We start from the raw sequence: 16,375 nt of genomic DNA on the forward strand, positions 1-16,375 counted from the left end.
TGCAGACAGCTGTCACCTTGGTAGGGGGTGTGGCTGGTGCTGGAGGGACTAGAGCCTGCACAGGACGTGAGGCATGGCTTTGCCTCTGCTTAGCGACTGTCACTGTCCTACCGGGGACAGGGTCTGATCCCACGTTGCTGGAGCAGAAGCCCTGAAGGTATGGCCTGAACTGGCTCTGTTCCCTTTAAGTGTGTGTGTTTCCCTCTCCCTGCACCAGGACCCTTGCCCCAGAGGGGGAAGTGCTAAAGCAAGTGGGGCCCATGTAGGCTCTCAGCTCATGTCAGCTGCAGACAGAGGTCCGATGCACTGCCTGTGCAGGTGCCCATGGCTCTGCTCAGACACAGCCTCTGGTGCAAGTCACCTTCATCCCTCACAGCCAATCACTGCCCTGACCTCTGCTGCCCCTACCGTGTCATAGAACTGTTCCACAAGGCAGGCAGGACGCGCACAGACTCTCTGTGTGTATGGGGGGCCACCACACACACACAGAGTGTGGAGTGGCCACCGTCAGAGATCTGGGTTGCTTCTGATGCACTGCTTGAGTAAGTGCCACCAATGGCTGCCACTGCCCCACCCAGGCTCTGCCCTGGCACCGGGTCACCTCTGCATCCCACAGTCAAGTCGTCTCCCTAGTCCTTGCTGTCCCAGGTCCAGTGCTGCACTGTGATGTGGAGTCTGTGGGGCTGGAGCATTGGCTGGGGTTGAGCTGGGGTGTATGTGGTGAGGCAGCTGCCAGAAACCCAGCAGCCGCTAGGATCGACCTCTCTCCACCCTGCCAGGGGAAAAGCCAGTGTGCATGTGCTCTTCCCAAGACGAATCCAGGCTTCCCACAGCCCTCCTGTTGGTACCACTGGTCCTCCAACCAGCCAAGGGCACTTTTCTCCCCCACATAGGCCCTCAGGACTGGGGCACCCAACCTGGGGCTTGTATCGCTCCCTTCCCAGGATAGCTCTCTGCCTGTCTAATCTCTCTTTTCCTCTGAGTTCCCTCCCAGGGGTACAGATCCTGACCCAAATGCTTCTCTTCCCTTCCTACTCAATTCCATGTGTATCTTTCTTGGTTGTACAGGAGTCCTCCTGCCAGTTTCCAATTTGTTTTCAGTGAGAATTGTTCCACATGTAGATGTATTTTGGATGTGTTCATGGGTGGAGGTGAGGTCCATGTTCTCTTACTCTGCCATCTTGGTCTGAATTCTGGGAAATCCATTTTCTTTATCTATGAAATGAAGGTCACAATTCTGTTTCTGACATGTTGTCAGTGTACAAAATGATGTATTTGAAGTACATGGTAAATTCTCCATAGACGGTCTCTACAATAATAACTAATATTGTTATAATTATTATTATTGAAACTGCTTGCTTAAGATCATCAAGCCTCTAATTAATATGTGTTTGGTATTTGAACATTAACTCTTAACAGTCATTTGAAATCCTTTTGTACCATTAAATACAACTAAACAACAGAAGTTGAGGGTATTTCCCTTACTAACCTCCTACAATGCCTATTTTGCTTTCCTTCTAGGGACCTTAGGATACTCTTGAATTGGACCTCGAAGAATGGTAGAACTGGTAGTGGATGGTAGAGAGACTAGCCACATTAGGGAAAGAGACCAGTTGGGAGATTTTAGTGGATAGTCTTGAGCAACAGAAAAATAACACCTCTGGATTCACTGCAGCCTCTGAGAGTCATTGAGCAAAGAGGTGATCTAATCAGTGATGCACTTGATCAGATCATTCAAGTGGCTTTTCAAGGAGGTTGTTGAAGGGAAGAGAACCATTTAAGGTGGAACTGGTGATATTTTAAAGATATTTTAAAGACCTTAATTAGGGCATTAACAAAAGCATGAAAAACTGTAAGGAGAATTTTATGGCTAGAACTAGGATTGAGCAACTGCTTTGATACTGGGAATGGGAAGGTTCCAAGTCTTCGAGACTGACTGTCAGAAAGAGTGATTGATAACTTAGCTCCTGAGCTTAGTTTATGAGCGTATGGAGAGGGGCAAGGAACATTTTGGCCCCTGTGTTTGAGGAGCCTGAGGACCATTGAGAGGCAGTTAGAAACGTGCAGCTGGAACCAGGAGAGAGCATGAAGTTTGATGCCAGAAACTTCTGCACAGCAATTATACTGTATAGATGAAGGCATGCTTACCCAGTGATGGGGCTTACTGAGGGAAAAGGTAAAGTGGCTGGGCATTGGTCTTTGAGGAATGGTTTCATTTAAGGGTCAGGCAAAGAAGAAGGTGGAGGAATCATCACGAGGAGAAAGCAAGGTCAGTCTGGTAGAAGCTACCAAAAAGTCAAGGAGCTCATGAGAGGAGGGCACTGGTTTTAACCTCTAAGACATCACTGGAAATCTTTAAGAAATCAGGTTCAGTGGAGTGGGAGGGGCCCCTCTGCAAGGGAACTTAACCTGCCAGACTTGTTAAAATGAATATTCCTGAATTTGCCACAGACTCGGTAAACCATAGTATCTGAGACTGAGGCCCGGAGAATATGTATTTTTGGCAACTTCCCCAAGTGATTCTTAGGTACAAAAAAAAGTTTGAGAACCACTGGAATAGAGAAGAATGTCATAGTACTTAGCGTGACCCTAAGCAGGCATTGGTTATTTTATACTTGTTTCTCTTAACCTGTAAAATGCTTTCAAGAGCCAAATGTCACTAGGCTCTGTCTCACGATTACAAAGGCCTGTGGAAAACAGTACCCTTAAAGCTTTCAGCTCTGTCTCAATGAGTTATACCTCGGCAGTGGGGAAATCCACTTTAAAGTAATATAATTTAGGCAAGCTGTACCAATATTTTCTGAAAGTTGAATTGAGAATTAGAATTAATTAAGAATTGAGTGCCTGGCCCATTATAAACAATCAAATTTTCTATTATTATAATCTAAAACCAATATTTTGTTTATAATTACAAAGCACCAAAACAAAGCTCAGCAAAGTCTTCTCGTTTAGTGAATTTGAGTTTTTAAAAGGCTGTAAGTCATTGCTTCAGAGCACACTGACACATGTAAGACATACATAAGATAAAGCACTGTGACACACACAAGAAAGACAAAGGAAGCCATAGTAATTAAAAATAACATTTTTCTTTTTTTAGGGAATATAAAGAATACTGATAAACTAAAAAAAGTGAATAAAAGCCACCTGTCATTTTGCCACCTAAAGATAACCACATATTGTTGCACAACCATCTAATCTTACCTGTTGACAGTGGTTCTCAAACAACTTACACAACTAAAAACATTGTTGAGGACCTCCAAGGAGCTTTTGTTTATGTGGGTTATATCTATTAATATTTATTGTATTAGAAATTTAAACAGAACATTTTTAAATGTTTCTGAATTTATTTAACAAAAATAAGCTCATAACTAATGGGTGACAATAGCAAGATGCAGGTGTGATTATTCACTCTTATTAACAGTCAACAATTATTAATAGTAGAAGTGATTTTTCAGTGACAGTATCTTGAGACTTTACAAATGATATTTCAGTGGCTTCACCAGGTATGCACTAGATCATCAATCAGGAGATGTAGATTTTAGCCTGACTCTGCCATAATGTTCATTTCTCTTGGCCTTCATTTCTACATAAAGAAGGTGGATCAAGGAAATATGTAGGTTTCCTTTCAAAATCCAAACTCATTATATGACTCAAGTCCCCTGGATGATCACAAGTCCCCCAGCATATGCTGGGGTCACCCTTTTCTGTACAACCAAGTCAGACAGTTTATGTACCTACCCCCAAGTCATAACAGGGTCTAGCCTTCCCATCTCTTCCCTCTTCCAAAGGCCATATTTCTAATGTGTTTAAGACAACAGGAGTTGTTTCTTATCTTCCCCTAAGCTGGGCCACACAGAAGCCCCCTCCTCTGCTGTTGCCGTACACCTGCCATGCTGTAGTCAGCTTCTATCCCTTAATGATGGTCACTGCCAGGACCTCAGGAACTGGCATGATTTTACATTTCTGCAGATCTCCTTAATATCTGTCATAATAGGAAATAAATGTATTCTCATACACATTCCATTAGCTGTCAGAGTAGTGCCTCTCAGGGTCCCACCTACCCCTCCTTCCAGATTTCCCTTGACCACACTTTGAGAACCGCTCCTCTGTGATAAACACAGAAAAGGACCCATGAAGGTGTTGTTCGTGGTATTGTTCCCACCATGGTGCCCAAGAAAGTACATGCTCAACAGAATTGTTGGGAAAATAGATAAAATACACATTTTAACCTAAAAAGACTTTTTTATTCAGTTTTTCACTCCATTTTTAATGGAGTTGCAATATTCTTGTCTTTGACACAAGCAACTTTGACTCTACAAGCTCCTGTAAGAGATTTTTAGCATTGAGAAATCCAATACTCAGACATCCAAGCCAGAAACAGCCCATATTTGTTGGCAAAAACCTAAGAAAAGAGTAATTTTAAGAAATCTCCAACCAGTGACTAAAAAAGCAAATGTGTGTTTATTGCATTACCTATAAGTGTTTATTGCGAATTGTCATAGGCAGTTTGGAGGTCTTGCCAGTGACTAATTTTTCTGTAAAATTTTTGCCTTGCATGCTGACACTGTTTCATGTCATGTTTTCTTCTATAGCATTATTCATAGTAGCTACCTAATAATTCATTGGATTTGGTATATTTTGTTTATTAAATCCTCTACTGATGAATAATTAGATTGTGGTGATTTGTTTGTTTTTAGTTTTTCTGTATGTTACTGCTTTGGCACCTTTTAGACTATATCTTCCTACTCCCCTCAGAAGGGCATTCCTACCCACTTCAGAAGTGAAATTCTCAGCATACAAAAAATGTGTGAGAGACAGTGAGTGTGTATGTGTGTTTAACATTGTTAAGTGGCCCTTCAGAAAACATTACATCAATTTTGATTTGGTGAATTTTTTATTTTGCTTATCATTGAGTATTGAGAATTTTGCACACTGACCCTGTCAAACCTTTAAGTCTACTCGTGAGCATTAGACAGTGTTTAGAATTAGGAATAGGGCTTGTGAACAGATCATCTTCCAAATGATAAGAGAAGAAATGGCTTTCAGGACAGCAGGCATCATTACCTTACTTTCCAATGCGAAAGGAAGCAGGATTCTCAAAATCCTTTTCAAAGGATATTAGAATCTTGTGAACAGAGACTCAATAGGTGACAGTGTTATTTTCACATCTTCTTCAATACACCAAGGCAGTAAAAGAAGAAGCATTAGCACCTGGAAAGAAAACTGCACTGACACAGAATTCTACATTAAATCATCAAAGCTCTCTGCTGAGTCAACACCTGTAGATACAGAGCTCAGCAGAAGAAAATTATACCTGTCTAGTCACATGCCCAGGTAATTGAAAAGTCATGACAGATATTATTTTGTGCTGTATATTTTGACACATTTAACAGTATCCATTTATTTAGTGATGTAATTATTCTGTATGTGTTCCCTCACCATCCAATCCCATAAAAAACTATAAGGAGAACACTCATGTCTGAAATATTAATATAAATAATTTGGTTGCATTTTAAAGTATATGAAAAATTATGTCATTGCAAGGATTATTATATCTTAATCATTTCTATAACTCTGGAATTTGTTTCCTTATGCATGCCTTAATTTATCTTAATGATTCAAAGTAATAAGACAGTGATTATTGGTGGAAATCACTGCTGCTAGAAAATTTGACTTTTTAAAAAATCTTTACATGTTTTTAGAGAAGAGGCTCTGCAACCCTCAATTATATCAGATATCAGATCACATTATATCAGATCAAATTAGATCAAGTTACACCAAATTATATCAGATCAAATGTCTATACTTGACTAGAAGATTTATAGGAAAAACTAGTATCATTTCTATATAAGATCACCATAGTCTGATTCTCAGAAGTCTTCATAACTTGGTAGCATCCTCTCCCCGCACCCCTAACCCATGTCAACCAACACACCCATGTGCACACGTTCACATGCACATGTGAGCACATGGCTGTTCTTTAGTGTAAAATCTTGTCCTTCTCTGGGTGCCTCCACTTCATCAGTTTTTCCTTAGACCATGTTTCCTTGGGAAGTGGTGGTGTGTGCCTACCGCAGACTCTCCTAGCAAAGTTTCTGAAAGTACAGCCTGAGACTCACCTCATATGAAATAGACTCTGGGGGCAGGGCCATGGTTTTCCTCTGTAAGCTTTCCCATCTTCAGGTAGCCACTTGGGAAGCCTAGTTTAAGTGACCTAGCCTCATTCGGGAAGTTTAGAGATAAGACCCAGGGTCTAGCTCCAATAGGGAAATGTAATCATAATGTAACACTGTTACTTTGAGGGCCTCAGATGGCAAATACTGCTGATGCTTCTTTGCTGATGAAGTATTGATTGGGACCTCAGGGAGGAAAGACAAGATGCCTTGAATCTTTAAGAGGACTTATCATGTAGAAAAAGAGTCCAGAGAACCTTCCCTTTTTTTTTAACTCATTAATTCAGCAAATATTTACTGAGTTACTATTAAGCATCAGGCATTGTTCACAGAGGTTACATTCTAACTGGGGGAGAAGACAAGAAATATCAACAGTGGCACCAGAATACCATGCAGACTTTAAACTGGAGAATATGAGAGTTGCCTGGACAGCTATTTTACAGTGTGTGGTCAGGGAAGACCTGGCCTTCAGTGAAACTCAAGAAATGTAAGATAAACTAGAGGGCCATAGCTGAGTGAAGATCAAGAAAGTATCTCAGAGCGAGGCCCAGCCAGCCCTGAGGTGGGGCTGGGTTTGGCGTGTTTTGGGAGGAGAAAGACGGCCGGTGTGACCGATGTATAGTAGGTGAGTAGAGGCAGGTACAAAAGATGTAGGAAATTCTGGCAGGTGCCACATTGTATATGGTATGGAGGACAGAGGTGGGAACCAGTTCAGGGTTTTCAGGGAAATCATGTGATCATAATGTGATCATCAAAACCTTTCAAACTACCCTCTGGCTGCTCTGTATAGAACGGATTGCAAGGAGACAGAAGAGGAAGCCCAGAGGATTTAGGAAGTTAGTAAGCCGTTCAGTGAGCTATGCCAGAAATGATCTTGGCTTGGACTCTGGTTGTGGTAGAGATGGTGAGAAGTAGGTGGAGTCAGGTCACTGGATGTTGCAGAGTAAAGGCGACTTCATTGGTGACTTGATTAACCTCCTCAGATGATGGCTTTTTTAGTGTTGTCTCAGGTGGTTTGAAACAGCTCTCATGTAAAACTCTGAAATTCTGGCTTCCCTTAAAAAAACAGAGTATCTGGCTACTTGGAACCTGAACTCCCACATGAGAACAGACGTCAGAGCTGAGTGCTGTTTTCCCTTTTTAAGAGATGGGTATACTCTGATTTATAAAGACATGTCGCCACGTCTCCCTGACAGTGAGGCTGTTGTTGGTTGCCATTTATCATCAACTTATCCTATTGTTTTTCTTATTTCATGCCCACTTAGTTTATTTACCATACCCTATAGACCTTTTAATTTGTGGATCTCACCTCTTATAGTCTGAAATTAAAGTGGCAAATAAATAAATAGGGCTTTAAGGTACCTAAGAACCTCTATAGAGCTGAAAAATAGCCTATTTAGCAGAATACTAACAAATAATAGTGTTCTTTAAAACCAGCTTATTTTATTTGTTGTAAGTCAGGTGATTACCCTTGGGGGCATTGCCTGGAAGCACAAGAAAGGCTTTGGGTTGTGCTGTCAGTGTTCTCTGGTTGCACAAATTTGTTCACTTTGTGAAATGCACTTATGCACACTTACATGTGCACATTATGTATATCATGCTTCACTTATAACTAAAACCAGTATCTTTTTTTTTTTTTTTTTTTTGGTATGTGGGCCTCTCACTGTTGTGGCCTCTCCCGTTGCGGAGCACAGGCTCCGGACGCACAGGCCCAGCGGCCATGGCTCACGGGCCCAGCCGCTCCGCGGCATGTGGGATCCTCCCGGACCGGGGCACGAACCCGTGTCCCCTGCATCGGCAGGTGAACTCTCAACCACTGTGCCACCAGGGAAGCCCCAGTATCTTTTTTTAAGAATAGTTTTAAGTATAAATATACTTGAGCGTTGTGGTTTTCACAGATTGTCTTTTGCTCTTTCAGCCAAGCCAAAGCCATGTACTCCTGTAAAGCAGAGCACAGCCATGAGCTTTCCTTCCCACAGGGAGCAATATTTTCTAATGGTAAGTACACCCATTCCCTTTGCTTAAGTTTATCATCATGGGGAGGAGGAAGAAGGAGTGGTGTAGCGATGAGTCTAAAGTAGAAGCCAGGAAACTCAGAATCATGTCCAACCTCTCATACCTGTACAAGTGAACGCATCAAATCCCTCTAGACCCCAGTTTCCTCCCCTGTGTCAGAGAGAGAGTGATTGATTATATAAATGCAAAAGGCATTTCCAGCTTTACAGGTGCTGTGACACTGTTTTGACAGCTTGAGTATATATGCATACAATCTGATGTGGATTTTTACCCATTTGTGTATAGAATTATTTGAAGCTAATGTTGACTGAGTGATATTTCTTTACGTATTTTAATTTTTGCCAGTGTACCCATCAGTGGAACCAGGATGGTTGAAGGCAACATATGAAGGCAAAACAGGACTCGTCCCAGAAAATTATGTTGTCTTCCTCTAATACTTTTTAGTGGATGGCAGTATCTTCATGGTATCCATGGTAACAAATAATAAGTGCTATGATTTTATCTGACACAGATATGGGGATCAGCCTGCTAAAATGAAAACAGTCAATTTCTACCAAGTTTTACACCAGCAGACTATGTGGCTCCCTATTAATGGAAAGGGAAAAAAATGTTTAAATTGTTTGCCATTCTTTTTTAATTTTGGCTAGTTTCATATTTTAAAATAGCTTATCCTCTCCTCCCCACTCCCCCTTTTTTTTGGAAAAGTAACTCTCCACGATGTCTCTTTCATAATAATTATAGAATCTCAAATACTGTGTTAAGTACTATATGCCAGAAATTTGGAAACCAGAAATCTGCTATAAGACTTTTGAAATCTGCCCTTTACTGTCTGGTGTTCTCTGAGAAACCTTGAAATCATTACTAAAAAATGTAATTTAAATTGTTCATTTATTATTTTTTCTTAAAAATATACTGCTTTTATATATGATTGTTTTGCTGGTCCTAAACATTTCAAGGAAATAAGGAGTTTTTCTTAACATAGGTTTATTTTTATTTGTTTACCAAGTAGATGATAATGTTCAAAAGCAGTAATGAGTAATGTATATGATGTCTGTAAATGAAACCAAATTAGGTCGTACACTGATTCCACTGTAAACATTCTATCCAGCATTCCAGATGCCTTCTCTGGGCTTAGAGCAGGATTCAGCAAACTATTTCTGTAAGGGCCTGATAATAAATATTTTGGGCTTAACAGGTCACGTGGTCTCCATCACACTACTCCACTCTGCCATTGTAGCAGAAAGCAGCCATAGACAACATGTAAATGGCTGTGGCTGTGTACCAATACTGCTTTCTTTCAGGACACTGAAATTTGAAAATCATGATTCTCACGTGTCATGAAATATTAAGCTTCTTTGACTTTTAAAATTCCATTTAAAAATATAAATGTTTTTAGCTGATGGGCCATACACGAACAGGTGACAGGCCAGATTTGACCCATGGGTCATGGTTTGCTGACCCCTGGTTTAGAGGATGTGTAAAACTATCTTTATAACTTTGAGATTTTATGAAATTTTATTCCATTAACATATAAATACTGATAAATCATATGCACATATCCTCTGCTGGTAGCATTATAGGGGTATCACAAATGTATAATTACAGTAATAGGAAAACAATGTAAAAGTGCAGTACACAGGCATACAACTTAAATTGTACTTGTAACTCTGTAAAGTGTCAAAGTATTTTATTGATATCTAATTTTGGCTTTTGAGAAATTGTCCTACAAATGATAAAGATGCTGTTTTAGGGACACTATGCCTTCTAAAGTCTACGCTTAGTTGAAACATAATCTAAACATAAAGGTACAAGATTCTTAAATTATTTTGAACCAGAGATTGAAATTGTTTCATCATCTCTAGCAGTAATAAAGTCATACATAATTTTCTGTTATGCCTTTCAATTTACAGCCTTTATTAGGAATTTCACTGAATTTATAGGGCATAGAAATAGGTGTTTACTATCCATTTATATTTACCATCAACATCTGATCATTCATCAATCATTATTTAAATTATTTCTATTTTAATAATCCTCATATTATTTCTATACATATCTGCATATGGCAAAGAGCCTTTCTTCTCAAGATTCCAAAAAGCTGGTTCCCTGCCATCTACTGCCACAGCACTGGCCGCCTTGGCCACAGTATTTTACTTCTTACTTCAGAGTTCTTCACTGTACAGACACTCAGGTATTGACTGTAGACAGTTCTTTTTACGTGATATTATGATCTGTAATCTCAATCTCTTCTTTAAATTAATGTTTCTAGAGTCAATAGGTTAAATTATACACACACACATATACAACTATGCCTTGGAGCATGTATGCTTTTAAAATTAAAAATGGAATAATGGATTAGGATTTAAAGGTAAAGTGAATAACAGTAGGCAGAATCACAACCAGAAAGAAATATCAGTGCATTGAAATAAAGGAATAAGAAATATTTAATGTTGTAAAAATTAGTAATATAATGAAAAAATATGATACATTTGTCTCCTTTTTTTTTACCTGCTAGTGTTGATTTTTTACACTATAATTTTGTATTGCTAGAACTTCTTGGTCTCTGGATCCTTGGTGGTCCTTAGTAATAGTAATTGTATTGCTGACACCCTGACTACCCTCTGCTGGAACAGAGGTAATCTCTCTAGTAGACCAGTCCCTTAGTCTAAAACACCCTCAGTTAAAGCACCCTTGCAAGCATCTGGCATCCTACTAAATTAGAGCCTCTTAAGGCAAATTGATTTTCTTTCAAAGACCAACTTGACTCCAAAAAGTGATTCAGAGTCCTACTTCACTTGCTGCTGCATAGAGAAATCGCAACCTTCATTTTATTTTAACACAGGCCAGAGTGTTCCTGCCTCTGAGTTGTCTGTGAGCTAATTCCACAGATGCTCAGTGAGGAATTAAAGCATTTGCTGTTAAAGACATGGGCGTGAGGCCCCTCTCCTTTCTCTTTGAGGCATATATTGTGGCAGTACTTGATATGGTCCCTGTTTTGAAACAGACTACAAAAATGCTTGTTCAAATTGTGCTTTTGTTTGAAGTTTTAATCTTACAGATTTGTGAGGATAGTCTTTTCTTCATATTGATTGTATGTGGAAGCAAGTCATGGCCATATGCTAGAGATAGACTGAAGCTGCTTTTCCCTAGAAATGTTTCCAACAGAAAACGTATTTATGAGCATTGGGAAAATCAGGATATGTGTTCTAAATCACATGGAATATTAATTACACAAGAAGGTAATGCCAGTCACTAGAAGAGGATCACATTTGAAATTATAACAGCGTTTCAATAATGAAACCTTAGCTTTTCAGAGACATAGTAAAGATATGTTAGAACTGCCATATGCACACCTTTGAAACACACAACGTGGGTGCCCTAATCACTGCTGACAGTATAATCAGTATGAGAGTGAGATTGATGAGTCCAAGTCAATCATCTCATCTGTTATGTGAAAAAATCCTCGAGTACAAAACTTTTACGTGTATTACAGGTGATTTTGTTGTGCTGTAATGCCACCAACTTATAGGAACTAGTCAGTTAACTGAAGGCTTTTTCTGTTGTGTGTAAATGTCTGAGCAGTGAAATAATCTTTGTATTCCTGTAAAGTCTGTGAAGTATGAGAAAGTGCCGTTTCTCCTTGTTACATGAGAGTGGTTTTACCAGTTGTGTTGGCGCTCTGTGCCTTGCACTGTGAATGGGCATAATCAGGCTTCCCAACAGTGGCTCTTTCAAGAAGGGTGGAGATTTTTTGTAAATGCACCTTACAATCCCAAACTACCCAGGTTCTCAAATAGCAAAAGTAGGAAAAGAGACGTAATGATTTGGAGTTTATTCCTATTCTGTGATAATTGATGTTACGTATTGTGGCGTGCCTCCTAAAAATCCACCAAGATGTAAGGAAAGTAAATCTGACCCTGCAGTCCTGTGGAGACAGCACCTGCCGACCTCTTCACTCTCAGCCTCATCTTCAGGTCTGTCCGTGTCTGATGTGCAGAGGATATCATTCACATGGATGCTGATTTAGAAGAGTCCCTCAGAGCCTTTCTTCAAACAACTTCAATTTTTAGTATGCTCCCCAATTATGTATTTGGGATGCCTTAATTATTTAGAACCCCATCTTGATTTGTACTCTATTGACTGAAGTTAGAGGAGGTGGACCAATTTAGGAAGAGATTTTATTCTTTGGTTTTACAATACATTTGTAATTTACAGCTGTTACTATGTCCTAAGATCAGGGAATTGGACCCCAAAGTCATATCTCCTGGTAAAGAAAAAAGGCAGAGACATGATTATTGTCTAGAAGTTGTTTTCCTCTTTAGTAAAATTTTCCCACTTAGGGTAGAAATTGCTATTTACTTTTCCCTCCTACCTTGTTTGGTTACCTTACAAACTCAAAACACTTTTTCCAGGTGAATAGTCTATTGAATAAACTTCTGAATAGTCTGTATCCTACCTGTCTCCCGTTGATCCACAGACTTAATTCAGGTATTTCTCAACGAGTCTCACATCTCCTAACCATATTCACTGTATCCGTTTTTTGTCACCAGTAACTCTGTGCCTCAAATCTATGTGGTAGTGACCTCAGACAAATTCACACTTAGGAATGACATGGTCTTTTAGAGGATCAGATCAACAAATAGGATTTTTCACTTTTTTTCAGGCAGGTGCATTCACTGTTTTAAATAACAGATGTCAAATAAGTTGATAGCACTCACAGCAAGCCACAGACAGAAAACTGATGCGCATATTCTAGACCAAAGTTTAGAAGCTATTTCATGACTTAGGGAACCCAACAGGTTATACTCTTTCCTTGGCACTCATGGGAGAGATGCCAGGTTCAGAGGTTGAACATTCCTTTCTTGGTGCCATAGGGAGAAAATGGAGTCTGTGTGCTTGCTGAGGAGTCTCAAAAGGCAGGGCCATTTACGGTTATCACAAACATAAATATCCTCCATCATCCACGATGGTCATGTTCAGGGCCACGTGAGGACCTTCAGTGTTGGGGAGAGTGCCTACCCCACCTTAATTAGATGATCACTTTCTCCCCTTTTATCATCTCTTGGCAGTGTTTCCCATGGTCTTTACCCTTCCAGAGCCCAACCTGGACTTGAATCCATTGCCTCTTAGATTAAAACTGTGCATTGTTTTTTATATGTCGGTTAGAGATTTTATATCTGCCTTTGTATCTTCAGTCATGATGTATGCTTAAAAGCTGAGATATCACATATTGAGGGCTGCAATTTCAAGAGTCTTTTTGAACTCTTAGCTGAAGCCTTTACAAATAAATAAGGAGTGTGGCAGGGAAGACGACTGTTCTTTTTTGTTTTGTTTTGTTTTGTTTTTTAATTTGAATCCTATTTATATACTGTTAAATTTGAGGTACTATAGTTTATATAAAAGCTAAATATTTAGATGACATATTTCAGTATTAGGAATTTGTCTGCAGCCATTAACATAACAAATTAAATAATAAATATGATGAAAATGATTGTCAGTAAATTATCATATTGAATTTTTTGTTTATTTTGTAGTGTCTTGTATTTATCTGCACTTCATGTATATATATGCACGCATACATATACAAACATGTAAATAACTTCATGTTATTCCATATCTAAATTGCCACAGTATCTTTAATGTATGTTTACACTGTATTTTAAATTACTTTAAAAATAAACTATGTAAGCACATTTTAATTTAGTCCTTGTACTTGAAAACCCAGTGTGTTGGAGGGCAGCTGTCTTGGATTCATATAGAAAAAACCCCAAAGTTTCAGGTATTGTGAATGGTCATTTTGGGTGTGGCTGAATGGAAAAAAATCATAGCAGAATTGATAACTTTTAGATCCTGATAATTGGACCTTTTCCCGAGAAATTGGCATTATGAAAGATCAAGAAAATGTTAATAATGCAGATGTCTACAGGAAGGAGAATCAAACAGATCATAAACAAATTATCAAAAAACGGGTATGCAGGCTTACCTGAAAATAAGTCTGTGGAAGTTTACAAATGTGCCATGGAAGAAGCATCAACATACAAATAATCCCCTTAGATTTTTATTAGTTTTATGACCCTTTTGGTCACTGTTTGACTTCTAGCTAAAATTTTGCTTTTCTTCATCAAAAAAAAGGGAATCGTGTATTTATTTTGCGCTGCTAAATGGATTATTAGAGTGTAACAAATCCTTGCAAAAACTAAGCCTGACTGCTTAGTAACAGGACCATTGGGCATACAACCTGATTTGTTCAAATGGATTGTAACTTTCTTCAATATCAAGAGGAGAAGCAATAAATTCACGACAAAGACCTGTTGAGCTAAAAAGGTATTAATGTGAATAAATTCCAGTATGATTAAGCAGGAAAGAACTGTTAGGATAGGTAATAGAGATCATTGTGGATCAACTACTGTTTGAGAGTATTGGGTTAGAAGGAACTGACCTAGATGGAATCTCTTATAAATGATATTTTAGAAATAATGAAAACAAGCCATCTCCTAACAGGCAAAGCTGGAATGATTTGAGCAACAAAATAAGTCATGTAGTATTGGATAATCGGATTATAATCCAAAGTATAAAATATCCATGAATCCACACTGATACAAGGAAATGGCAGTAAATTTAATTTATATAAATAAATGTAAAATAGGAGAGAAGAGGCAAATATTCTTTAGAGAAGAATTTCAAATAACCATTAGAATTTTATTACCCTTCCCTCTAGGGATTAGAGTTTAACCCTTCCCCACTTGAGGATGCGCTAGACTTAATGACTAGCTTCTAAAAAGAAAAGTTCAGAAAAACTATTTTACCTTTACAGAGGAAAAGCCTGGCAGACAGGATCTTAACTGACTGACAGAAGTTAACATTATCAGTGATATCATGTGGTTGTCTTGTACCCCGTAATATGATGTGATGAGAAGAGCATACCTCTATGGGTTTTTTTCCCAAAATCCATAACTCCAGTCTAGTCACTAGAGAAAAAAAAAGAAAAAAAAAAATCAGACACATCCAGATAGGGGACATTCTACAGGATAGATACTAGGCCAGTACTTCTCAAGATTGTCAAGATCATGAAAAACAAGAAAATACTGAGAAACTCACAGATCAGAGGAGACTTGGGAAACTGGACCCCTGGATTACATCCAGGAAAGGCAAGAAGACATAAATGGAAAAACTGGTGATGTCCAAATGAAATCTAAAGTTTAGTTAATAATGTAAAAAATTAAAACAGTAACAAAAAGTAGCCACAAGATAGTGACGTGTACTGGGAACATTTTATTTCCTTTTTGGAATTTAAGTTACTTTTATTCAAGATTTAAATACTTTTACTTGTTTCCCCCTAAATTGTGTTCTGTATGTGGGACATGTTGCCTGTTCATCTCTGAGTCCAGGCAGCAGATCACAGCTTGTTCTACAGTAGGATCAGCCCCTTTCTTTAAATGAATGAATTCGTTAACAAAGAAACAATCATATAAATATTTCTAGAATTTAGAGAATGCAGTTGTAGGCTTGTGTTGTTTTTGTGTCTGTGTCTCCTTGCCCAGGAGTAGTGGAATTCATTCTTTAACACCCTCTGAATACATGGTTCTACCTTGGAGTTACAATGGAGAAAACATACCCTTCCCCCATGAACACTGTATGTTCTTAAGGATAGAGATTACGCAAGATTTGATCTTCTCACTGTTAGAACTGTAAATACTTGATTAAGCTGGATGATTTGGGAGTGATGTTGAAGAACTCAATTTTTTAAACCATTAAATACAAAATAACCCCAAATTTTGAAAATTAAGCTACACTAAACTTACAGTTGAATTTCTTGGGCCAGAGAAGTTGAGTTCTTAAAATTGAAATTTTGCACAGCCAAAAATCGAGAAGCAAAAATCTTTTCTAAGTTTCTTACACAGCAATTCTTCCTATTAAAAAAAAAAAAATTGGTGTAGATGAGAGCATTTGAAACCTCTTCATATGGGATACCCTTGGGAACACAAATCCCCAAAATACTGATTGAATACTTACAAGTGCTGCTGCTGGGTATTTAGGGTCAATGAGCCAAGCATGGCATTCAGCAGGACTCTGCCTTTTAATAGAAATAAGTTATCTGAAACATTCTACCTTTCCAAATTACCAGCAGCCAATCTACTAAAAAAGAGCCGCTGGGTCAGCCTGGGCTAGAGAAAGGAAAATAATAA

The 16,375-nt window shown here is 38.7% G+C and overlaps 1 protein-coding gene across 2 annotated transcripts in view; it reads left to right on the plus strand.

The window, feature by feature from the left end:
* ARHGAP42 (Rho GTPase activating protein 42) overlaps positions 1-13,879 on the plus strand; it is a 288,105-nt gene extending 274,226 nt beyond the window's left edge. For both annotated transcript variants that reach the window (XM_079929104.1, XM_079929105.1), the window contains 2 exons: positions 8,092-8,171; positions 8,535-13,879. In XM_079929104.1, the coding sequence (XP_079785230.1) occupies positions 8,092-8,171; positions 8,535-8,623 (169 nt within the window). In that variant the 3' untranslated portion in view covers positions 8,624-13,879. The remainder of the gene's footprint in view (positions 1-8,091; positions 8,172-8,534) is intronic.
* Positions 13,880-16,375: the final 2,496 nt, after the last annotated feature.

The sequence above is a fragment of the Stenella coeruleoalba genome (assembly GCF_951394435.1).
Source record: "Stenella coeruleoalba genome assembly, chromosome: 8".
Classification (NCBI taxonomy): domain Eukaryota; kingdom Metazoa; phylum Chordata; class Mammalia; order Artiodactyla; family Delphinidae; genus Stenella; species Stenella coeruleoalba.